The following is a 25795-nucleotide window of genomic DNA, read 5'->3' on the forward strand; positions in this document are numbered from 1 at the left end:
AATTACGTCATTCTTCACCCGATTTACAGCGCTCAACGCGTTAGTTCTGAATTTTTCAGTCTAGTAATAGCAGTCTGGTATTAACAGCCTACCGAATGCAGCTCTATTCTGAACTCCATTGACATTGACAGTTAAGTTTTAATACTGTGATGCTCAACTAGCTATCAGGAGTTAATGAACGCGCTATCAATGGAATCAGACAAACAAACAATCGATCAAGCAATAAGTATCAACAATCAACCCTAAAGACAACACGCGTTGTTAGCACACTGGTGACCCCGACGTGATCACACAGTGACAGTTTGTCCACGCAGTCCGGAAAAAGGCTTGGGTAAATCGTCCACATGCAAAGTGTGATGGAGGGTGAAATAGGTTCTACTAGGCTATCAATGAAGTCAGACTAATGACCAATCGATCAAGCAATGATTAACAACAATCAACCCTAACGACAATTAACACGCTTAGTTAACACAATAGGCTATATGTAAAGCCTGAAGTAGTCAAATCTTAGCTAAACTTATTTGATTTTATTTCGAAGCTACTGTTACAATTTTATACGTTGTTTTGGAGTTTAAAATGTCACTTTACTCCATTGATTGTTCGATTAACATTTGAAAGGTTATATTGTCCAAGCTCTAGAAAGTGTATAAAAGGTAGTCAATTTAATCATCCAAAAAGCACAGTTTATTCGAATTAATTGAGCAAAATTTTAGAAAAATCAATGTTTTAATCGAATCTAATGGGGTTTTGACGTAATGATTTGATTCGTCACAATAGTCTCTAAAAAGGCCGATTACAAATCGAATAAAACCATTTACCTTAACGTTTAATGGATTATTTGGTAGACGTATTCGCCCCAACCCTGGTTTTGACACAGCAGAAAACGAGGCGGAAAAAGAGAAGAAAACTGACTAGCGGTTAGCGCAGTTGGCCGAGTTGAGATAACGAAGCCTTCGCCTTTCATTTCTTCTGAAGACTGAGTTCTCGACGGTTCTTTCTAACAAGAAAAGAGTTGTGATTGGTATAAATACGAATGACTGCTGCGTAAAAGAGCTGCAGTTGCTTTTTTATAGCTGTTTATTTCACTGCTGTGTGTAAACTTGACCAGTTACGCAACTGTCATGAAAACCTTATCCAAATTTTCAACTTTAATTCTCAATTTGACTCAATATTCAGGATGCCAATGTTTAATATTCAATATTTTACCTGCACTAGCACTCATTTTCTACTGATTTAAAACCACAGTCAAAATGAAATTGATGACGCCACACTGAGAGACAGGTTTTGGTCGGGGACAGGTTCTGGCAATAGACCGTCCGTTTGTTTATTTTTTTTGGGGTATTTTCAGTTTAATACTTTTCTTTGTAAATATTTCCAAGTTTTTTTTATTGTCCAGTCAGGAAAATGTAATTTGTTTAATCATAACCAGAGATGGTTTAACTTTTAGAATTTTTCTGGGAATTTATGGCGCCCCCAGCCCCATTTAGCATTATTTGTCATAGACATCTTATTGCTGACAAAACCGCGAAGCTTGAAATTGTTAGTTCATGAAAAGTCGTTTGCAGCGTCATCTTCATAAATATAAAGACAAAACCTATAGGAACAAACTTGACTGTGAAACCGACCTAAGATGTGCACTATCTTCTACAAAGCCTCGAATTAAACGTTTGGTTTCCCAAAAACAACTGCATCCTTCACATTAATCAAAGTTAATTGAAAACAAATTGTTGTTTTGTTTAATGCTTTTTTATTTTGCAATGAGGTGGGGCGCGGATTTTTTAAGTACCATCAAGGGGGGCGTGTGCCAAAAAGTTTAAGAACCCCTGGGCTATAGGCTTAAAGACAGTTACCGACCATATGAAATATTGGGAAAGCAGTGAAGAAAGAAGACATGAGAAGTCATTTAATGGTACCAAGCAAAATTAAATCATTCGTACCTGTGCACCTCTACTTCATATTACCATTTTTTGAATTTACAGTTTCTGAAACTGAACGCAACTTAAATTATCCAGACTGAAAAGTTTGGCACAGGCGCACTCAATACTGTTTTTCATGAGCTTCAGTGCCGCATTTTAGTTTCATTATTTTCAACTTAATGGCTTGGACAGAACTTTTGTACACTTGCCTAAATGTTCAACTGATTTAAAGTTTAAATAAATCAAGCTGTGTAATTGCGCACCTAAGTGTGCACTTCCATTGTGTCTGAGCATTTTTGCGTACTACACTCAACACATTAATTGACATTTTTGTTGTTCTGCGCACCCAAGATCTTGCTGAAAATGGCTATACTCTGCAGTCCGGTGAATTATGGAAACTGGTCATGACTCAAGACTGTCACCCATGGCCTACATAAATCTTAAATTAGTATGTTCATCAAAAAGCCTTCGAATTCAGTTTTGCAAAAATTTAAATGAGAGCTGAATAGGGCTTAAAGCCAGAATATGGCAATGGACACACTGAGAATTTATTGTCACAATGGCATTGCACACTAGCAGGCTAAGACAACCTCTCATAGAAATTCCGTGTCAGTAAAATACAAACATTGGTTTTTAACATCCTTTTTTTAGTAAAATTTGCTTAAAAAACTGCGTTCTCCTCATCCGTGCTTTGCCCTCAGGACAGATCATGATGCACTCCTATAGTACGAAAAGTTTGTCCTTTAGAAAGTATTTATCGTCAAAAATTGTGATATTGTGTAATTGTATAATAATATAATATATGATAATATTGTATAATATAATAATACAAAATTGTGTATTTTACACGCAATCCACGCAGTTTTGTGACTTTTCCCCAAAAATCCAAGTGAGGTCACTGGCCTACTTGAGATTGGGGGTTGATTTTTTGTGACAATTAACAGTCTGTTGTCTTGGGAAGCTTAAGCTACAGAAGAGTGCTAACAGGACTTTACGACCAAAACCGAACTTCAAATTACTGCACTTTTTCATAACACCCTTATGTGTGACAGGGTCACCTTTTGGAAACTGTTCTGTTTATTACTACTTGGTGCTGAATGAAAATTGGAACAATGAACTTCTAATTTTTGTCGAGGTACACAAGCCATTTCTAAGTTTTTGACTTTATCTGTAAAAAGCTATTCATGACCATAAATTTGAGACTTGTTGATCAAGTTAGTTAGATCGGCGTGGCGAACAGGATAGGCTGTCAAAAGCAGTTTTACACCTGGTGAATGAAGGGCCAAATTTTCCCTTTTGTAAACGAAGATATGATGTGTAAATGAACAAATTAAAGTTCTGTTCAACTGTGCGCTAACCAAGTTTGCACAGATGACCAAGGTTTTATTACTTACTATTTAAAACATAGTGTCGAGTTTGTTCTGCTAACAATTTTGTCGCAGTTGCGATTATTAACTGTCTGTGGCAGGACCGGCTGTGTAATTCCATTCCCAGAGTTTGGATTTGTTGAGTTTTTAGATTTAAAGTGACCAAAAAAGTTTTCGGAACTACATTTTTAGATTTAAGCCAATATATATAAGCTTATATTATCGGTACCGGTAACTGTTAAATCAGGCAGGGACAGAACTGTAATTGAGCCACCATCCACACAATTCTAAATTATATGCATACCTTTTTTATGAAAAAATATTGATCAGTTGCTTATTCTGCAAAATTTCTATTCTGGCACTGAAGCCTTTATTCTTGGTTTATGTTATTTGATTTGATGTTTTTATCAATGTTTAAAAAAATATGTTTTTATACTTTGTTACCAGAGGAATGTTACTTCTGTAATCTTAAGTACTGTTCCAAAGTAGTCCATGTACTGAATGACAGACTTATTAGTATATTTTCTGATAGGCTATGTACCAGTGTAGTCTACCATGGAAGGCATTTCTAATTTGACTGGTAAGTGGATCTGGTACACCGGGCAACAGTAATTTAAGAGATGTTAGAAATTGAAGATTTATGGAATATCTTAAATGTTGACAATGAATGAAATAATGGCGATAACCAACAATTTTTAACATTAAATCATGTAATGGAACTTAAAGATAAATAAAATATCATGTAAAGCTTAAAAATCAAACGAATACCGGCACCAGTAATGCATTGTGTTGTCCAGAATTTTTAGAGGTATAGCAACTGAATCTTGTGAAGATTTTTTGAATTAGAACTTGTTTTGTTTTCAGTTTATGCTTGTGCTAACACAGATATCAATCACAAAGATTGCAGAATAAAACATAGGCCTATTGAATATATCTTCACTATCCGATATTCCATAATTTGTTTTGCTTAGAATATTGTTGATTTCACTAGCTTGTTCATGACAGAACAATCTAATATTCTACTTCTAGATTTGAAACAATTAGCCAACAATAGGTACACATGCACTAAATTTTATTGGCTTAAATTCTTTACTACTCATCATATTCCGAATTGAAAATTATGTAAATTGAAAGTAAATTATTAAACTTGATAGTATAACTATAATATGTATTTACTGCCCTAATTTTCAGTTTCATTGTAATGAAATGACATTTAAACAATGCAGCTTACCACATTTGATCATTATATGTAGGCATGAAATTTGCGCATTAATCACCTGTGTTTGCCACTATCGAACCTGCTTACCTCTCAGTGATGAACTAATCTGTTCCTCCACAGGTGACACTGGAAATATTGAAATTGTGGACAGTCTGGGAAATAATCCTGATCAATGGCTGATTATAATCAGGGACTGCCTGAATAGTCATCACAACACAAACAAAAACAAAGTTTTAAAGCAGTTAAGTGATGTTATGCCAGTTAAATAGTATGTCATTACATATTGCCTCATTCGTTTATTAACTGTACACAAAGAGCATGACTTTATAAGAATTAATTACGTATGTGTATGTAAGCCACTGCTCATAATTAAAACAATTTGTAGTGAATGCATGTTTTGTTGAAAATATTATGGTGAACCAGTCCGACGTTCAAGAGATTTTCAGAATATTTTTTAGTTACCCACACACAGAATATTTGATGAATATTTAATATGCGACACACCTATCTCGACTGCATGAATATTATTCCTGAGCTAATTAGATCTGTGCTTTGTGAACTATTTTTCAGTAAGATCAATTAATTATCTTGGCATCAATGACCAATGTACAGTTAGAAATTGCAAAGAGACCATTTTTTTGTACATCTATTTAATAGCATACGGCATATTCCATTAAATAGTATAGACCAGAGGTACCAAAGATGTTGATCACTAAGGCAGTGCAGATAGATCATAAGCCATTCAAAATTTATTAATGTCAGCTTTGTTCAGTTGAAATGTTTTAAATGACATTCCTATTAATGGGAGCTACATATTAAACAACTTGTTAAGCAAAATCATGTTTCACCAAAATTGTTTTTCAATTTTCTGTATATGCCAGTAACATTATTCGATTATTTTTCAGTTTATTCTTTCATGCTAAGAAAGTCTTAGATGTAGAAGAAAACAGAAGCAATGAATCTTACGCAAAAATTTTGATACATGAGGCACAGTTTATTGGGTATGCAAGGCAGCACATGAAGAAACTTTACACTTACTATTTTCATTGAACTGTTATACTTCTATGGTCCAAATGTGGTGACCTGAATCCTGAGTATTATTAGTCCTTGATTATGACACTGTTACAGTGTGATTAAGCACAAAAGCTGTTGTTCATACAGTATATATTACATGGGTATGTGTGTGCAAATTCCTGTTTAAAACTGGTTTACCATACCACTTGGCAATTTCTTGTGTAGGTCAGCCAGTGTAGGGGATGCTCGAGATGCATTCCGATATGCTGCAAGACGACTTCAAAGGATCCCAATCATTCATATTTCTCATGCACAGTTTGAACTTGACCAAGGTTTGTTGTTACCCATTCAAGAAACTACGATTATTTTATCAGAGTAATCCACCATTTAACTAACTCATTAACTTGTACTTAGGTTTATTTGATACGTTTTGAGCGATGCCAAAAACAACATAATCTCTTCGCAGGTCGCCGTGATAAAGCAATAAAAGTTCTAGAATTTGGAAAATTTTTATTGCCATCTAACCGGGACATTCTTTCGGCAATGCAAAAAGTTAATGCTGGTGTCACAGATCTTGGATTGTTGAATTTTTTGTCAAATTCTTCAAAGCCTCCTTTAGGTTGGTTAAATGTATATTCTGCATGCATCTCAGATGCACCAAATTACAGTAACTTTCTTTATGTTTCCTACTTAAAATCATTGTTAAAGTAATAAGTAATTATTAAATGAAATATGGTATTAAAACTGCAGTACAATAGAGAACTTACAATGCATCAACGTTTATTCCAATGAAACGTTTATCGGCAACGATTGCATGAGCATATTATTGCAATGAGTTATAATTTATTTTTGCTTTCCTTTTTCAGCAAACATAACAAACATAAAATCGCAACAAGAGAAAATACATTTTGCGAGTAAATCAAGTCACAATGCAAAGAATACACCTTCCTCCCTCATGAAGCGATCTCACAGTGATGTTGCGATCAACACACCTCCTCCCACTCAACATCAGTAAGTATTTAAAAAAGTTAACACTTTTGCTGCCCTATTTACTAGTTCAACAGCTTCCATAATTTTGTACTTTAGCCATCCTGCATGTCATTCAATTCAAGATGTGCTGGACTTGCCATCGTCTCCATGGTAAGTAATGGATAAATGAGAAGGTTTTTACTTTGGTTAGAAGTGTTGTAAACACATTTTGTATTGCCAGCACACCTGTACTTAGCACTACACCACCATCTTGGTTGACAACACCCCAGCGATCTCAGCCTGTTCAGTCCAGGTATGATGATCCATTTTGTACGTTTGTATGCATTTGTCAGGGCTACCGATTTAGAAACCATATAAAAATAGTAATTAGGCAACTGTATTCTTTCTTTCATTATTTATTTAATTTTGTGTTTTGTTTGACAGAATGAACTATTCACCATTTCCAATCAACTTGAAAACCCCATCTCCCCCAAGGTAGACAGAACTTTTCCATTTTGATCTCTTTTAACGCAATGTGAATGATATATATCACGATTTCAGAAAAGCATCTACTTAATTCCAGTAACTAATTACTAACTTGATTTTGTGTATCTGAGTGTATCGAAACTAATTTGACAGGTTGACGTTCTCCACTAGCAAGTCAGCTTTTAGCAATTTTACCATTCCAAAACTGTCTCCAATGGTAGTGTCTACAAGCAAAGGCTCTAATCATTCAATAAGTGAGTTGTTTCAATTTGAAATGAATTAAAAAAAAATAAGCACTGACCATTCATTGCTAATATTTTGTGGTGCAGCCAAGTCCAATCATAGCATTGGGAAACCAAGAAGAATTCCATGCCGCTTGCCAAGGTATTATGCTGTACAGTTTACGTCAACTATTTGATTTTACTGTAGCTACAAAATGTTACTTAGTTTGGTGATTTTTGTTGTTTCTTCAGTTCGCATAGTGAAAATGATCCAGAAGATGAAATTAATGGAGTAGAAGTTTTGGGTGGTGTGTATATAATATTGCTCTTTTATTTTATAAAATTACATAATGAGTTAGCAAAAGTCTTCCTCATTAGACCATAAGCTGTTAGAAGTGTTCTTTCGTCGTTAGACTCCATGCATGAAAAAGTTCCACATTTGTTAAAACCTGTCAATCCTCCACCTGGAATTAGAGCTTCTGTGGAGAAAGAGAACATAGCAACAATGCCACCGCCTAATGCACTTCCACAGCGGGTACCATCTCAGCATAGCTCTGGTTAGTACAGAAATAAATGCAATGCCGTTTACTGGTCAAAGATTTTAACTTACTCGTAAAGTAAAACCACATTATTACCAGCAACAGTTTTCATTTGCAACTCAAAGCCAAGAGTAATTTAAGACTTACAGTGGACTTACACGTATGTTTCTTTGACTGACCTGTATGCAAAATTGGATACACTACATAGGGAATTAAAGAAAGTTAAGTTAACGAGCTTCCAATCTAATTTGTTTGCACATGAATCAGTTGCCTCTTTCAGAACAAGAAGTGCAACAATGGATAAAAGAAAGCAAAATAATGACAATTCATGACAAAACCTACCTTGCTCTTAAGATGTTAGGAGAAGGAGGTTCAAGCAAAGTGTATGAAGTAGTGGATGTCGTAAGCAAATCGATTAAAGCCATAAAACAGGTTTGTCGTTACAACTTTAAGTTCAAGATCATAACTTTAATTCAACAGGGTAAGTAAAAAGGTGAACTTCTGTCATCTGATTTAGGTTTTTTTACGAGGATGTGATCATTCTGTGAAGGAAGGTTTCTTGAATGAAATTAAATTCCTTGAAAAACTGAAGCAAAGCCCAAATATTATTCATCTTTATGATTAGTAAGTTTAGTTAGTTAATATTACCGTACCTTGAAAATTTTACATCAGCTTTTTTTTAAACTTTGAAGTTTACTTGTAATACTTGCAAGAGTAGAATTGAAAACAAATTCATATGTCCTATTATTGTGCTGTTAACATTAAATTAAAGTACTTATTCCTATGGGCAGTGAGTTAACTAAAGACCACCTTTATATCGTAATGGAATGTGGATCAACAGACTTGGCAAAGATGTTGCAAAGGCAGAGATCTCAAGGAGTAAAATTGGAATCATATGAGATTATTTACTTTTGGAAGAAGATGTTAGCTGCTGTTAAGACCATACATGAACAAGGTTAGGCGTTACAACTAGAATAGCTCTATTTGTACTCACTGTTACTCCGTTAGTACAATCCTTGTTCTTTTTATTTATAGGTGTAATACATCTCGATTTGAAACCTGCCAATTTTCTACTTGTGAAAGGCAATTTGAAACTCATTGATTTTGGTATAGCAAATTCTATACAGTCAGATGCCACCAGTGTTATCAAAGACACACAGGTATGGTCTTTCCATTTTTCGCAAGTGGTTGTTATGTTAATGTGGACCCAGCATATGACACATAACAGGCAAACTCCAATCCAGTGATAGTTTATGACATGCTAAATAAAGATAACCGTGACTGTGTTAATCATAAATTTGTTAAATTTTCATAGTTTGGGACTTTAAACTATATGGCTCCTGAAGCTATTCTGGACATGTCTGGTGGCTACCAATCCAAAGCACCAAAGTTCAAGGTAATACACAGCGGAAAGACACACACAGCAAGTACAGCTGTCGTTGGAACTTTACTTTTTTATTTAAGCTTGTTAACTTGTTTCCAATTTTATTTTACCCAGATAAGTCCACGCTCTGATGTGTGGTCATTAGGTTGTATCCTATATTCAATGATGTTTGGTCGTACTCCTTTTCAGCATATAACTCATCAGCTGATGAAGTTAAGTGCTATCACCAATCCTGAATTCAGGTACAACACTGTCTATACTAGTTTAATCGGTTACTGAAATATTAGTGTCAGTTTAACCGCCAAGTAAAATTTAATTACCATTTACCAATGATATTTTCTTCCTGGCGTATAGGATCGAATTTGGTGATCATTCTAATAAGTATCTGCTGCAAGCTGTGCAAAGCTGTTTACTACGAGATCCCAAGAGAAGGCCAACTGTAGAACAGCTACTGCAGTGCGCATACTAGCTATTAGGAAAGCTTGTTTTACTCTTGGGAGAAAATGTTACTAATTGCAGTAAAAAATTTTTGCTTGCTTTTACTTTTTACTAAAACTTGCTGACAACACCAGTAGAAAGTGGTTCAATTATATCATCGTCTTGTGCTTTGCATTTGTCCTGTTGCTGCACATTTGTAATTAATTAAACATTGTTCTACATTCCTTGTTCAGTATTTCATTGTGTGACCAGCTGATGCTAATTCATTGGCAGTGAACTGTAATAGATCTTTGAAATAAAGATAATTCAGCTGAAGTGATGCACTAGCGCTTCTCTGTCTGCGTTTATTAAAATAACTAGAATTACACAAAATATTGAATAAAACTAAAATCATTTCGATTTAATTGATTTTAAGTCCTTGCTTGAAAGTTTTAAAACGCCGTCTTTAAAAGTTCCAACTTGTCCCAATTTCTTCAAGCTTTTTGACTCTTTCCAAAACACACCATTTCCTTTTTTCTTATCAATTTCCTTCTTCGATTTAGTTGTAGAATTTTCCAATTTCAGTCGCTTTTGTTCTTCCATAAAAACCTATAGTACATTGACAATTGACAAAAACTACGATACCATAATTTATACTGGCAAAAGCGGTTTTAACACATTTCTAGTATCTTTACCTTGTAATTTGTAAAAGGTCTTTTCTTTGGTTTTGCTCCTAAGTTCACAGCACGTTCTTGTTCTAATTTTCTTTTTTCTTCTTTTGAAAAACCTTCCAAACCAAATGAGGTTACATCCCACTGTAGTTTGTCCAATAATTTTCTTGTTTTCAAATTGCTCAATTCCGTAAAGTTTTCATTAACATTTAATCCAGTTGTTTTAGTCTTGCTCTCCTTCGAAAGTTCTCTCTTTTTGCATTTAAAAACAACAACTTCAACTTCTCTGTTAGAAATTTGTTGCAATTTTTTTGTTTTTTTCAATTCTTTGCTGGTTTGACATGTTTCTTCTGCTAAAGTTCTTTTGTTAGTTTTCTTCCTTGATCTCTTTATTTTACGCTGTATTTCATCAACGTAGAACTGGTTTAAAGTTTCAGCACTTTCCATGTTGTTATCACAATGGATAAGCTATCCCTACTTGTGAATACCTATTAATAACATGTTACTAAGCGATTACTGTCAGCAGTACAAATAAAGCATTCACGACTTGAATTGTTGAAACAACCAAAATGTAGTAGTAAATTACTAATGTATAATATGAAAAACAAGTGACAGATAGCCATTGACCACAGAAACATGAAAATTTTAACAGCAATAGTCCAGAAAAAAGAATAATACCCGTTATAGTTTGAAGTTATCATTACAATACCTATTATAAATGAATGAACAACAAAACAGCTGAAGCATTTAGTTGCCAAAGCGGATAGGCCATAGGCATACATTTGCACTTGACAAGATACATGTTCTGTAACACTATCAGAAGTCCAAATATCCCAAGAAGTTATTTGACCAGACAACATTCAGCAGTTTGGTAGTCAAAACAATTTATTTAAGTTCTTCAAGAAATATTTTACATGTCCATTGGCTGATCCTCGTCTGGCCTGTCCTGTGGTTGACCACTTATCGGTGGAACAAGACCAGGACCTAGGTCAGCTTCTGCACGACCTACAGCAGCAGGTTGGGCTTGAGCAGGTGTTGGTTTATCTTCAAGACTTCCCAGGAATGGCGCAACCATTTCATCTTCATAAATCACAACATCCTGATCTTCCCCAACCACACAGATTGAACAATTTTTTACTGTGAGCTCTTGTTCCGATGGTAATGTTTCCCGCAGCGCATAGAGACCATGACGCACAAGCTCTTCCGCAGTACAGTCTTTGAAGTCATTAAGCTTCCTTTCTAGGTAGGTTCTTGCACTCTGAGAGCGAGAACCTATGGCCATTGCCTTGCAGTTGTAATAGTTGGCTGAAGGACAAGTTTGGTATATATGTGGTCCTTTTTCATCATAACCAGCAACCAAAATCCCAACACCAAATGGTCTTCGGCCATACCTTTGTGTCGGTGTTTGAGTTTTGTTACCAACAATCCCAACTAATCTTGAAACTGGCAAGCGACTATCAAACATAAATTCCTGATGCATGCATTCAGTTCTCATAAAATTTCCTAGAGAACGAGCATCTGATGTAAGGCCAGCTATCGATATGGCAATGTGCGGGGAAATACGCTCAATCTTCTTCTGATGAGCAATCAGATCGGACTGAGATCTTTTCAATGCAACTAACACTGCATGAGTGTTAGATTTCAAACCAACAGTAGCAGCTCCTTGCTTCACTGCTTCCATGGCATATTCAATCTGATGAATTCTACCTTGAGGGCTCCAAACCGTTACATCATTGTCATATTGATTTCTGAACATTTTTAATCACACAGTGATTTTATTACACAAGTTTACTCACAGAATCTGCAAAAAATCATTGATATAAAAAATGTAGCTTTGAAAACATATTTTCCCAGCTTACAAATGCTGTTGGATCAGGGAAAGTCCTGATGAACGGGCTATTAAAACTTTACTGTGACACAATCTCATGAATGAATAGCACCATTCTGTAAGGATATGCAATGCTCTCAAACAACATAAAGGTACCTAGTCGTCATACGGTGAGGGACCAGAGCTACAGCTGAGAAAGCAACAACCTAAAAAAACTGAAATTCCACTGATTGTTCTGCTGGGCACCAGTGTGTTAACACAATTCTTTCATTCAGTTATCGAATTGGGGACTTATAGTTTATCATTTAACACACCTCCTTCCCCTATGTGGATACAATAATGTTTAGAAGTAATGAATAAATAACAAATGGATAGTAATTAAAAGGCAATAAGCTTTATCACACACAAATTATAGTTGAACTTAACGCAAAAAGTTAGAAAGTACAATTTAATATGTACCACAAACACTATTCAACTAGGTGAGTGGTTTTTATTGAGGTGCTGTGGGGTGTGCGAGGTACAGATCTAAAAAATGTTTATATAAGCATTTATCCTCTGAGTCAATTGCACAATTCATTTAAATGCGGTTAGCTAGGATTACTTTGCTGATGCAATTTCATGTACAAGGTCCTGTGTTGTATCACTAAGGTCATCACTGTCATTTAAGGATTTCGAAGTCTTATTGCAGCAACTTTAGAAACTTATCAAAAGTTCCCCAGGCATAAAGAACATCTGTGCAAGAAAATAATAACAACTATTATACAGTCTTTTCAATATATTTCGAAATAGCCTTATGGCACTTATCTCTTGGAAAAAATTGCTCTGGGTTCGTCACTGGGAGCCAAAAAATATTTACCTCTTGTGCAGTGTACCGTAAGCCTGAAAACATAGTAACAACTTAACTCACCTACCGCTTTTACTGGGATTCATTGAGTCCAATGTCTAAGCAATTCAACTTTATTTGTCGTCCAGTACTAGTTTATTTATTATGTTCACAAAAATATTGCCAAGGCAATGCCATTGTTTTACGAAGTTAGGACCAAAGTTGTTAGATAAAGTTGATCCGGAAGAGCAAAACCAACACACAAAAAGTGTTGGCCAGTATCGGATGTACTTATTAAGTGGCAGAAGACCCTTTCCGAGTTATGGTTGTTATCTTTTTTTGGGTGGCAATGTTTTTTGATTAACTTTACTTAACAATGGAAATTGTCTAACCCAGCGTGGTCCAACTGCAGGCCCGCGGGCCAAAGTTGGCCCGCGAGCACCGATTTTTTGGCCCACGAACTGATAGTCAGCTTTGATAGTCGCTATTGTCGAGGAAGAACCTCGACCGCAGATGTCACATTGATCAGCATTTAATAGCTAAGTAGCTAAATAGCTAAGCTCTTCAGTTCTAATTTAAAACATTGGCCTGCAAGATAAAAAAAATTTTCTGATTTTGGCCCGCGATGAAAAGAAGTTGGACCACGCTGGTCTAACCCATTTGATTGTTTTATAAATTGCAAGCATTGTGGTCTCTTCAGTTTGTAGATATCTCACTCAGGTGAATAGCATATTAACTTCTTTATACAGTAAAGGAAAAATATTAAAAAAAGTCTTGCCTAGTTTTATTTTACAGCAGTTTGAACCCTACACACTGGACTTGTTTGGCTTCATGTCATGATACCACGGTGTAACATGACTCAACACTTAAGTTAAACAAACTTTTCACGGAAATATACCTATGAAATATATAAACTCAAATGTAAGGTTATTACATCAACAAGCACGGTAAACTCAGGTAAAACTTACAAGTTTAAAGTAATTAACTTGAAAGAACACTTGTTTACCAAGTTAAACACATTTTGCGCTTCACAATAGTAATGTACTTGAGGCACAACAAACACTCAACGCAATTACATATACGAGCAGAAACAACATAAGCACTTGAAATCATCACATACGGTAACCAACAAAATTTCTTTTAAGGTTGTAAAATCAATTTGAAGTAACTATTTCACCAGCGTCCGTTTATCGAAGTTACATTAAGTACAATACCATGATCGGCATATTTCCTCTGATAGGTTGATTACTCTCATTTTGGATGAAGACCAGGGTACATTCCATGCAATGTGTACGCCAAAGGACAGTTTGGTGTACATCAAAAAATACAACAAAGACATTTTGCCAAACGTAATTTCCAAAAAAAGAGATATTGTGCTGCTTATTGTCTACTAAAACCGACTTTACACCGCCTGACCATTGCTCATATCAAAGATCTTCGGCGTAGCTCACGTGGAATGCACCCTAGGATGAGGGGAAAAAAGAAATCCAGTAGCATTGTGGAAAGTAGGCCACAGTTCCGTATGAGATTCATCAACGTGCACGCAGAACTACTTTATCTTCACGCCAATTTATAACAAATAAACAAACAATTGACGCTTCAGTGCATACTATCACACCAAAATTTCTGTCTTTGCATGCACGATTTCTCGTCGAAAACTGTCCACTTGGGATGGTTACCGGTTGGTTGTTTATTTTTTCGTTTAAATTTATTTCTGAGGTAATTTAGTCATAAGAGGTGAAAATTTGAGTTGGAGGGATTATTTTTAAGTCAAAAAGGTAATAGATCTTTTCCTATTTACTGTCTAGGTCAGGGATGTCTAACCTGCGGCCCGCCTGAAATTTTTGTGCGGCCCGCTAGTCATTTTCACTCCAAAAGTATGTACTTTATGCATCCATTTTTCTTGGAATTTAATAGGTTCTGCGGCCCATTGAATTATTTCAAGTGACAATGCGGCCCACTATAATAAAAGGTTGGACATCCCTGGTCTAGGTGGAAAAATTTTTTCGATCATCTGTGCTTAATGGAAATTATCGACCCATTTCAATCCTTTTTTAAATTGTAAACATTTTAGGTATCAGATTATAAGGATTCGCCTTCGAGCAAAATCTTTACAATGCGATGTACAGAACGTTTGTAATTTAAAAAAGAATCAAAGCGGGTCTATAATTTCCATTGTAAAGTATAGCTAGGCGATCAAAAAATCTTGCCACCACCCAAAAAATGGCGGCAGTAACTCGAAAAGGGTCTGTTAGGGTTTAAAAAAAAGCATGGGTCTGTCATATTAAATAGAAAATTAACGTTTGTTTCAATTTGCAGGCTAGCTTAGTTATTCAATCTTAAAAAGTGAGATTTTGGGTCAGAGGTGATTAGTTTTAGGTTAAATTACACTTTGGAAAGTAGGCCTATGTCATTTTGAACTTAGCTGAATGCCTGAATTGTCGTTTACCGTATTCATATTTTCGTACTTCAGTAAATCGAGGCCAGTGAAATAAGTGTTTACTTCACCCGCCGCCGGTTACCGAAATAGGAAAATACCAATTGCGTAACCGACTAGCGGAGTAGCCGTTTACCAACTGGCGACTGACCGAAGTATATACCGGTACCGAAGCTTTTTCCAAATTCTGTAACTGGTACTCCGGCAGCCGTGAAAATAGACCCTACCAAGACAATTTTTCAAAAATTGTTGGATTAATAAAATTTGTTTCTAATCTCACATTTCTTGCAACTTCTTTCAATTTTTAGCAGCTAATAGACTAGTCTACTCCAGAAACTATTTCAAGCAAGACACCAGACACACGTCGTGACCATTTGCTTGCGACGTCAACTCGAAAGTTTGCAAGTCACAATCATAAACATCGTATTAATAAACATCATTATTATTAAATATTACTTAGGAAAGTGGACAGTTCCCAAACATTTTCAGCTGTGAAACATTTCAAAGTTATTTAAGTTTCACGAAATCTGTGCAATAAAGTTTCTAAAAAATAAATTGTATTAACAGAAGTTATAGTATGACGTTTAGGTTTCGTCACAATGGATAGCTGTATTTGACTTAGCTATCGTCTTGGTTGGCATATGAGTCCCTCTCACTTCTGACCGTGAAGTTTGATTTTTCGGTTTACATCAATACGTAAATGTTATTTAACGTACACTTACCTATTGATAAATCGCCTGCAAAAAATGAATACCCCGGCAGCAACAGAATACACTTTTATTATAGCCTTCAGTCGCCCAACAAATGCAATTTTTGGTAATCACGTTTTAATGCACTCGTTTTACTGTATCTCCATCAACCCTCTTAGACTCGCAAAAAAACCATCCCATTTTTTTTATCATAAATTTTTTTTTGTCCGTTCGTTGTTTTTCTTCAAAAGTTGCATCATCTTGACCAAGTTTGACCTCTGACGTATTTGTTTTCCAATTTCCGAACCAGTTCAATCAAGGTCCCCACATTATCATTTCTGATGCAGATGCCTTTTTCGCACGTAGGCTATAACGTGACATAGAGTCACGTGGCCTGGTTGTCACAATAGTACACCACTAACGTATGCAGAAATAATTTATGGGAAGGGATTTGCGAGGTCACATAATAATTTAGTCATTTAATGGTAGCTACAGTATTTTACAATTATATATAAAGATAGGTTTGGTGACACTTAATCACGCGACACTTAATCACGCGACGCTTAATCACGCGACGCTTAATCACCGACACATAATCACTAGGACATTTAATCACGCGACTCTTAATCACGCGACATATAATCACTAGGACATTTAATCACGCGACATATAATCACTAGGACATTTAATCACGCGACATTTAATCACACATTTACAGTATCGAAAATTGCATGTCTACACACGAAAAACAAATATAAACCTAAAAAGAAATTGTTAAAATGATTAAACATTGTTTGCGCAGATAAGGCTACCGTACACACTAGGTAACAATGTCATGCATGGGAAATGTAAGCAACTGCACGAAGATAAACTAAAATCTCGCTTGACAGATAACGGTCAACTGTGTCAACACGATGACTGTCATCGTGTTGGTGATATTTCTGGCTAAATAACAAAGAGTTTCTAGCTGGTGGAAGTCAACTTTAAACCAATGTTTTCTGAATTTGACGGTTTAATTTAAATTATCATTAGAATTGTCGCGATACCCATCTATGCGTATATGTGGTGTACTTCGCTTTTGCAAAACTTTGTTTTAAGAAAGGTAATAGGTAAAAAGTTTTTTCTTCACGTCAGAACCGTTTTGATGGTACTTTGATCAAGAGCTTCGGTGACAATAGAATAATGTTACATATTACATAGGTTATACGTAGCAATGTAAAATGACATGTTATTTCCTGATTGGCTAATGTGTTTCTATAAAAACTAAGGTTTGGTTAAAATCTCCTCTTCTTGTCTCTACACATAATATCAGTTTTACCTTCTGGACTGTTCATTACTGAATTGGAGTTATAGTTTTGTTTAAATGTGAAAAGATGATGAAAATGTTTCTAATGTGATACAACTTATTTCGGACAATATAACAATTAGACTTTATGAAGCTGGTGTTGATTTAAAGAAACATTATAGAGAAAGCCGGCGAAACGGAGTCAAAGACAATTGTCGGGGAGTTCTAAAAGAAAGACTAATAGCCTTTGGCTTTAGGCCAACCTTAAAAGCAATCCACATCGCCATCCCCAAAGAGAGATGCACACGAGCTTGAATTACTGAATTTTCCTCACGCTTTTCCGACATTCGTTCTCTACAAAATAAATTCAGGCTATTCAGTACTTCTTTTGATGTGGACGCCAATACCATTCCCGAAAAATTTCAAATGGACCTTATTCAAGTGTGAATACATATATTTTGCTCTTTTTGTGATTGGTATGATTGAGATTGCAGCAATGTAGCGTAATATAATGAAGTGAGTGTGAATTATAGTATTAATGAAAGTTCCGGCCCGCCAAAGAGTTGTACACTCGACATTTGGCCTGTGACTAGCAAAAGGTTGCCGACCCCTGCTATAGACAAAGGCCCTGTCCAAGTGCTGTCGCACCCAAGTGATTATGTGTCGCGTGATTAAATGTCGCGTGATTAAGTATCCAAATCGCGTGATTAAATGTCCTAGTGATTATGTGTCGCGTGATTAAGTGTCCTAGTGATTATGTGTCGGTGATTAAGTGTCGCGTGATTAAGTGTCGCGTGATTAAGTGTCGGTACACCATAAAGATAATAAAGTGCCAACAAAAGGGAGAACGGTAACTTTAAATATCACCTTTTGTGTACGCCAAAGCAATATCCAGTACCAATAACTGTCCGCAATAACACGTCTCGGCCAAGTTTGTGTGTGAGCAACTTGCATAAAACGCACAAAGTTCAATCGGTTATTATAAGTTTTACAAATACATAATTACCCAACATTTGTCTTTGTCTTGCTGCTCTTACGGAACCCTAAAGTACCACGGCACTTGATCACTTTGGGAACCACTTATCTCGGAAGTAAAAGAAAACCGCCATGAGTCGATCACCATTCGCCATGTGGCGTATGTGATTGGTTTATGGAAGGTAACCAATGTTGGCTTCGAAGTAAGTATCTGAGTCAGATACGCACAGATAATAATAATTAAACTGGCAACCGAAATATCTGACTCCGATTAATAAATATATTATGCGGAAGCGTGATCTTCGCAGTGAACAATTGCGGCACTTTGAACCCTTAGCCGCTAAATAATCAAGCAATAAGAAAAACTACTTGCGTGTATTGTACAACGTGTATAACTGTATAATATTGACAAAAACGGACAAGCAAAAATGTTTAACGAGCAAGTGGAAAGTTAGGAACACGAATAAAACGGCAACTTCGCATCGAATCCCGGTCATAGATTTCTGTCCTCATCCATAGTTAAATTCGACTGTTTGTGTTCTCTGCTTCTGTATGAAGCGCAACGTGCGACATTACATTTTTTTGACGTCATAATTGGCTGCAGGGTAGTGTTTTGGTTGTGGCTTTACGTCTTGGTTGGAGAGCATCCCGTCCCGGTGTTGTGCCATAATTGTTCCGGCCGCCAAATTTGTTCGAGCATTGTGACGTAAAAAATGTCGCGTGACTCAGCGCAAGTTTTTCGATCAAAAGCCTTGTAGTCTCAGTAAGTTTTGTTTTCTTTTTTGTAAGTTAAGTTTGTAACCTTCTTTTTTCCTGAACCCGAGAACAATATCCGAGATTTTCCACCGGAAAACTTACACTGAGTGATGCCAAGGCGCTACAACACAATGCCTGGATCAAACTTGGCATAACATCAGTTTGTAGTTAGTTTAGGTTATGTTTTTTTTTCAATATTTCAACATTTTTCCGAAATGTTACGCTTCTTTTTTGTATACATCATAACATAAGTTAAAAAGAGGTAAGTTTCTGCCCTGGGTTGAATTAATTAATTGAGGTCTATAACTCTATATAATTCTCGTTATTATGCAGACGTCGTTCAAACCATTGGCCAACCTCCGTCACTGTTGCATCACTCTTGTGGTCGAATGTGTTCCTTAACAAATTGCATTAATTTAAATCTTTATCATTAAAAATTAGATTTAAATCGTTTTGTAATTTTACTTTTTCTAGTTTGGAGAATATTTTGTTAAATTCTTCTTGAAACTAATGCAATTTGTTTACCTTTTGTTTGGATATTTCCAGTTAACTACAGAAATTTCTTGTGTGATTTAAATTCATTAAATGAACTGTGCAACCGATTGAAAATTTGTAACTTTGCCCCTGTGGGCTACCGTAACAAATAGGTGGTCATGGTACTCATATAATGCGTAAGTGCATGTTAGATCGTGTAAAACGGAACTGAAAGGGAAACGCGTACCGGTTGTCGCCCACAGTTTGAATAGTGCCAAAAGTTAAAAATACTATTAACTTTGCTCACTCTGCAAGGCGTTGTCAGTGATAAAACTACAATTCAAGAGTATGCGAGATAAGTAAGGTGATTCTTTATTGACCAATAAAACTTAAAAAATTGACTTTTTTTAACAAACTATAAAATAAAAAGTAGGAAACCAGAAAGCCATTTTTTGTAAATTTTCTTTTTCAGTCTTGCAACTGATGAGTCATAACACATTATGGTGTCATAAATGTGTAATACTGATACCCAAAATGCTGTCGCTGTCGGTAACATTATAGATACACATTGCACTCTGCTCCAGCTGTCCAAACGGTTGCAACGTAAAACATTGTTTTAATTGTCTTTCCAGGAGAACAAAAAAGTTTAAGAAAATAACGAAAACGTCAATTTTGATGTTGAGTTTAAACTTCACCTTGGTCTTTAATTGCGCTAACGACGTGAAATAACAAACTTAAGAGATTAAAATCAGAATTTGTAAATTTGAAACTTCCAATTTGAAACAGCTCGAGTGCCTCTTCCACCTGATCGTATTATGCTGAATACATTGGGTCTTACAGTTTCTACAGTGTCTCTGGTTAATTATCGTACGTCCTTACTGCCACTTGCTTTTAGTTGTATTGTTTAATGATATTAGTTTAGTTTCGGTAAGCTACCACCTTTTGTATAATATTTTGTAACATAGCTATTACCATTATTTTCTTGTTTGTCAAATCGTCTTACAGTCGGTTAAACATTAACTGAAAGCTATGCAAGATTTTTCTTGTATCATTGCAACGTGTTGTGCTGTAGAAAATTATTATTTTACCTTAAGTAGGGCATGCAACCAGTTATTAAATGTAGGCAGTTAAGTTGGGTCGTTAGGAGAATGGGTATGCAAAAAAGTGATTTTAGGCATGTAATGATTAATTCAAATTAAAGTTTTATATTAGGAGAAACAATTTTAAGTTAGCTTAACAAGAAACTGTGATTGTTAACGTTGAATACCAACACAAGAGAGGAGCCGCAAAAAAGACTGGAAACCTTCAGAAATACGGTGATAGATGACGCTAGAGATATGAAGGCCAGTAGAAAAAAGGGTAAGGGTTGGTGTGTTGGTGGCAGAGTTAAACAAAAGACAGCATTAAGCTACAAGTAGTGAAGGTATCCAAGGTAACAACATACTAGTACTTGCATGGGTTCTACAGCACAATAAGATGGTGATGTGGATGCGGAAGTTAGCAAAAAGGCCTAATGCTGGATGCCATGATTAGAGGAAAATAACATATATGTACTGTACCACAGAAAAGGGTGAACTGGGTAAAAGGAAGACCCCATACTACAATAGTGTGATCAGCGATCATGGGTGAAATTTCTGGTGGGGGCGACATGATGTCATTCATCCTTCAATATTTGTCAGGTTGGAGAGTTTTTGGAAGTAGAAAAATATTGTAAATTACGATTTATTACATTACAATACTAAGTACAATGTGTTATATCCCTGAAATAAGTCAGCAAAGTAATTGTATTTGCGAGGATAAAGCCAGTATCTCATGGTCAACTTTATCGTGCATATGCCCTGCAGAGTGAAATTTTTTATAAGCATTCAATTTAAATTAATAGAGATATTTTGCATACAAAAACATTTTCATCAAGTATTGATAACTTTTCTGTTAATACTGTGATACCAGTTTCCAATAAACCGAAAATCATAAGCTTTCATCTTTATATTGTTTTTTTTTGGTTTGATCGAGGTAGTGATATAATTAAGCATGGCTATTGGGGTAAAACCATTTCAATATAACTTTATGACTTTATGTGTAATCTGTTGCCGATGTTGTAAGTTAACCAAAAAAGAGTCTTCACTAACCTGACGCAGCATACATCCAGTCAATCTTTGACTGTGATAAAAGTCATTACTTTCTATAGAGAAAACAATACTCGCAATAAACAAAATTTTGCGAGTTGAGTTTTTTGTGTGCAAATGCAATTACAGTGAGACCTCGTTAATCCGGACCACTTCGTTTCGTCAAAAAATGTCGGTTTAGCGGGGTTTCCGGATTATCGGAAAGTAAAAAATCAATCAATCTTGCAAATGCAGCACCGTGTTCAAAACGCAGTGTGCACCTTACTCCAATTCTAAGTACCGACTTTCTGGCTGGACAGCAACTAAAATAAAATTATATTTTTTGTATGATCCGACCCAGTGTCGAACCCCAGAACCACTGTATTAAAGACGAATGCTCTCCAAGTGACGAACATTCGGCCGCAAATCGGTTTGACAACCGCTCTTGCATGGCGAAGCATTCCGGCGGGACCAGCAGTCTTGAACTTTCTTTGACCTGTTTCCAATCTTTGCGCAATGCGATATATTAAGCTGATAGCACGATTGAGTTGCAGCAGTATGTCTTCAATAGATTGCCGCACTCAACCGATGTACTGTACGTATTTTTTTGCGACCGCGGAAGTGTTGTTTGTTACTGTTGATGAACAATTTATTTTTTCATTTCTAAAATACTGTACAGTATTTCATAGTATGACTAAAAAGCTGTGCGGCTAAAATTTTTTACAAAGCGCAATACTGTACTTTTGAATCAATAAAGACCGCAACGTTATTATGCGTAGATAATCGGCTATTGTTTCGTCAACTAACTACCCAGTGTACATAGTGTATTAGGACAATCGTGAATCATTTTCGCTTAACTGTTAATAATCCGGTTTATCGGATTTTATTGCTATTGATTTAGCACATTTGTTCCAAAACTTTTGTGTCGGAGTCGGACAGCGGGGTTTCCGGATTAAAGGGGTAAAATGCATAGGAAGAAATCCGTTCCCGGCAGTTTTGTGTCGGATAGCGGGGATTCCGGTTGTTCGGGGTCCGGATTAACGAGGTCCCACTGTATTTGCACTTAATGGAAATGCATAAATAACCTACATCTACAAAAGAACAGTCCCACCATACGAGAGAAAGCAGCGTGAATGTTTTGCCAACATTTTTCATGTATTACTTAATTTCATAGTCTGGGCAACAAAGCTAAACAAATGACAATGTTTTGCGATTCTTATTACGCGGTTTGAAAAATTTCGGTCTTGGGATTAAATAAATATAGCCCAGTTAACAGTACAGCAAAGTTGTTTATTTTGTCACATTTTTATTTCTACGTTTTCGTGTCTGTCAATAATTTGCATAGATTTCTGCCACTGCCAGCGATGATCTACGCAATTGAAACACTTTCGATGACCAAAAAACAAAACAAACTTTGGTAGTATAACTGAAATGACGGTGCTCCATAATTTTATCTTCAAGGTAACGCGGAGAGATAAGATCAGAAATGAGACCAAGAGAAAACAGATAAATGTTGAGAGCTTGCGGTCTAAGTCGAGGAAACTGCGAGACGCATTACTATAAGATGGAAGGGATGCACGTTTCCAGAAAACATGAAGATTATCTATAGGCAGAATGGTGAAGCGACGACGTGTGTGAAAAAGAAAGATGGGAAAACCAAGAAGAAAATGTGGAGACCGCGTCAACAAAGATATGGGAGCGGTGGGAGTGCAGGAAGATGACGTACAAGATCTAGCGGTTAATACCCTGATAGGATACCCAAACATGCGATTCGAAAGGAGCGGGAATGAAACCAGAAAGAAGAAGAACAATAAATCGTGAAGACAAGAAACCGCAAACATTTGCTGAAAAAGAGCTAAAAGCTGTAAAAGCTAAACAAATTGCTTTTCAGTGAAATACTGACAACTTATACTGTATTATAATTTATAATCACGGAAAAAAATGCAGTTTATCTCGTGAAATCTGCATTGATAAATGTTTTTGATTTATAACCATTTATAACGCTTCAACAACTGCTATATTGACTACAAAATGAGTTAGCTGTTATCTGTTAGCCAAAACTTTACAAGTTTAGGCTTTGAAAGCGTTTTTTTTGCAAAACTTTTTATAAGTCCTTGAAATACGATAACGCGTTGCGCATAATTATTATTTTAAATGCTTCAGTATACCTTTCTAATTTTATTTCCACCCTAAACTTTGACGTCAAACATAATACATGCTTTACTAATACAACAAATTTCATCTAAAATATTAAATGAAATTTTGCATGCAAATAACAATGTAGGTTAATCTGACAATTAGTTATTATAACTAATTGTTTATAGCTTACTACTTACTACTGTTTATAGCAGCTTCCGCCTGCTAACGACTGACAGGCTGAAGACGTTCGGTTAAATTTTCAGTCCTATTCAAATCCCTTTATTTCACACCTTGAGTTAATTCCTGTCAAATGTTTTAAAGTTTTTTCTTGCCAAGAGAGTAAAAAAAACGTTTTATTGATTGTTTATCATTGTGTTGTGTCGGCTCGAGTCAGTCTTTGCGGATTGAATGGCTGAGTGCAAAAATAACAACAACTACGTGACTGTCTGCCGGTTGTGAGTCAGATAATTTCAAATTATATAGTACGCTTTGTAGTTATGTCTATATATACAAAGCGACAACAAACTAACTCTTTACTTCCGGCAAGGAGTTTGGAAAACTTGGTGTCATGCCTTCTGTCCGTTTAAAGATATTTTATTGGCTGAAGTGTCTTGCGTTTAAAAGTGAAAGAACATTTTTTGCAAGTACGATATATATAAAACATTCAATTTTTGGTCTGTGATCGTGTAATGGAACACAGTTTGTTGGTTTCAAATTTCGTCAAAGATTTTAGGGGGAGCACAAAAATGTAAAATCTTCAAAGAAATTTTGACGTAAGATTGATAACAATGCAACCATATTCAGTTACCTATCGACACATAGATAATAATGTGGCAAGATTCGTTTATTTACTCTGATAACTACATTACTAACGCTTACTTGACGTTGTTTGTTTCGGCATATGACGTTGGAGAGATACAATTTCGTTTAAATAGATCACGTGACAGATCAATTTATGACAAAAAGGCGCCACCAATCAAAATAAACCCAGATTTCCACAATAAAGGGAAAATCAACATCCAAATCCGTTAACTGAGTAACAAAGGCAAGATCTTTGTTTTGCTTTCATTAAGTTTCTTCGTCATTCTTTATTTTAAGGATTTCGGCAAGTGTAGTTTTGGAAATGACCTGGTACAAGTCAATCTTTAAATGAATAAGTTAGAAGTTCAATCGGTAACAGAAACATGATTTCGTCACGCATGATTATTTTTCTATAAATGGAGGAAACGGCCAGTTTTTAATAAAAGCATTCATTTGAGGAGAATTTCTCGTGATTAGGTTTAAATTGGTTTCGTTAACTTCTTTCAACAAAGCCTAATTAGTAATTACTGTTTGCGAAACCAAGCCTAATTTAATCATTTCAGTGGGAGAGGTTGCCCTAGTTTCCTTTATCTGCACAAAACAGACATATGAACCGGTTGCAAAATCTAAGATTTTCAAGTGGTGTGAAAAATTGCAAGCAAGGTAGACGGTTTAGGTCGAGTGAACAGCAAAGCGAATGACGCAGACAAGAGACCAACTGTCCATTATCTTGTTACTTGTATGTAACGTTCCACTGCTGCTCACGCGTACTATTTTCATCCAGCACGAAAACGTTGTTATTGGCAGCTTCCTAACGTCACGCGCACTCCCAGGAGAGGCTATAAGACAGAGAAGTTTGCTTTCATTTCAGTACGTATCGTGTTATCAGAATATAAACATTAAGATCAGGGATGTGTCGAACGAATCATCTCTACTGAGTTGTAAGCTAAAAAATAGCCCGAGAACGACTATATTATAACTGACATCTATGAAGTTCTAAGAAAAAATAACATATTTATACAGATTTCTTTTGTTACTTATAGTGTTAAGTGAGTCAGCAAACATCATCATTGTCTTATAAGAGGTCATCAGTAATAGACTTCGTTTGGATTATTATAACCTGTAATCCTGTGTAATACAACATGAAATGCCACTGGAGACAACACTGTTTTTGAAGTTTGGAGGGAACTACTCGTTGTTATGTTAACCATTTCATTATGGTATATATAGAACACATAAGAACGGGTCTGAATATAAATCTACGAGAGTATACTATAAGA

At 35.7% G+C, this 25795-nt stretch overlaps 3 protein-coding genes and 2 long non-coding RNA genes across 7 annotated transcripts; 1 reads left to right on the plus strand and 4 right to left on the minus strand.

The window, feature by feature from the left end:
* The first annotated feature begins 3729 nt into the window (after nucleotides 1-3729).
* LOC143466141 (dual specificity protein kinase Ttk-like) lies at nucleotides 3730-9957 on the plus strand. The gene is made up of 20 exons (XM_076964763.1): nucleotides 3730-3863; nucleotides 4623-4743; nucleotides 5408-5503; nucleotides 5742-5848; nucleotides 5983-6135; nucleotides 6383-6527; nucleotides 6603-6656; nucleotides 6727-6798; nucleotides 6930-6980; nucleotides 7125-7225; nucleotides 7301-7355; nucleotides 7445-7500; nucleotides 7606-7749; nucleotides 8012-8163; nucleotides 8249-8355; nucleotides 8523-8686; nucleotides 8767-8891; nucleotides 9047-9127; nucleotides 9230-9357; nucleotides 9470-9957. The coding sequence occupies exons 1-20, from the start codon at nucleotides 3839-3841 to the stop codon at nucleotides 9582-9584; spliced, it is 2052 nt and encodes a 683-aa protein (XP_076820878.1). The 5' UTR covers nucleotides 3730-3838; the 3' UTR covers nucleotides 9585-9957.
* On the minus strand, nucleotides 6280-8676 carry LOC143466146 (uncharacterized). Its single transcript, XR_013118708.1, has 3 exons — nucleotides 8542-8676; nucleotides 7273-8273; nucleotides 6280-7195 (listed from the first exon to the last, which is right to left on the minus strand). It is a non-coding gene; the product is annotated as an uncharacterized LOC143466146 (long non-coding RNA).
* LOC143466147 (uncharacterized) lies at nucleotides 8862-9578 on the minus strand. Of its 3 annotated transcripts, none has more exons than XR_013118709.1 (3): nucleotides 9443-9578; nucleotides 9226-9347; nucleotides 8862-8992 (listed from the first exon to the last, which is right to left on the minus strand). It is a non-coding gene; the product is annotated as an uncharacterized LOC143466147 (long non-coding RNA). The 3 variants fall into 3 exon arrangements; XR_013118710.1 differs by having other exon boundaries at nucleotides 9226-9319; nucleotides 9443-9570; XR_013118711.1 differs by having other exon boundaries at nucleotides 9436-9549.
* Nucleotides 9884-10658, minus strand: LOC143466145 (40S small subunit processome assembly factor 1-like). Its single transcript, XM_076964774.1, has 2 exons — nucleotides 10228-10658; nucleotides 9884-10141 (listed from the first exon to the last, which is right to left on the minus strand). Exons 1-2 carry the CDS (start codon nucleotides 10648-10650, stop codon nucleotides 9944-9946), a joined length of 621 nt encoding a protein of 206 aa, XP_076820889.1. The 5' UTR covers nucleotides 10651-10658; the 3' UTR covers nucleotides 9884-9943.
* Nucleotides 10659-10691: 33 nt separating this feature from the next.
* Nucleotides 10692-12024, minus strand: LOC143466144 (proteasome subunit alpha type-1-like). Its single transcript, XM_076964773.1, has one exon. The coding sequence runs from the start codon at nucleotides 11957-11959 to the stop codon at nucleotides 11114-11116; it is 846 nt and encodes a 281-aa protein (XP_076820888.1). The 5' UTR covers nucleotides 11960-12024; the 3' UTR covers nucleotides 10692-11113.
* Between the last annotated feature and the right edge of the window lie 13771 nt (nucleotides 12025-25795).

This window comes from Clavelina lepadiformis, chromosome 7, assembly GCF_947623445.1.
Source record: "Clavelina lepadiformis chromosome 7, kaClaLepa1.1, whole genome shotgun sequence".
NCBI lineage: Eukaryota > Metazoa > Chordata > Ascidiacea > Aplousobranchia > Clavelinidae > Clavelina > Clavelina lepadiformis.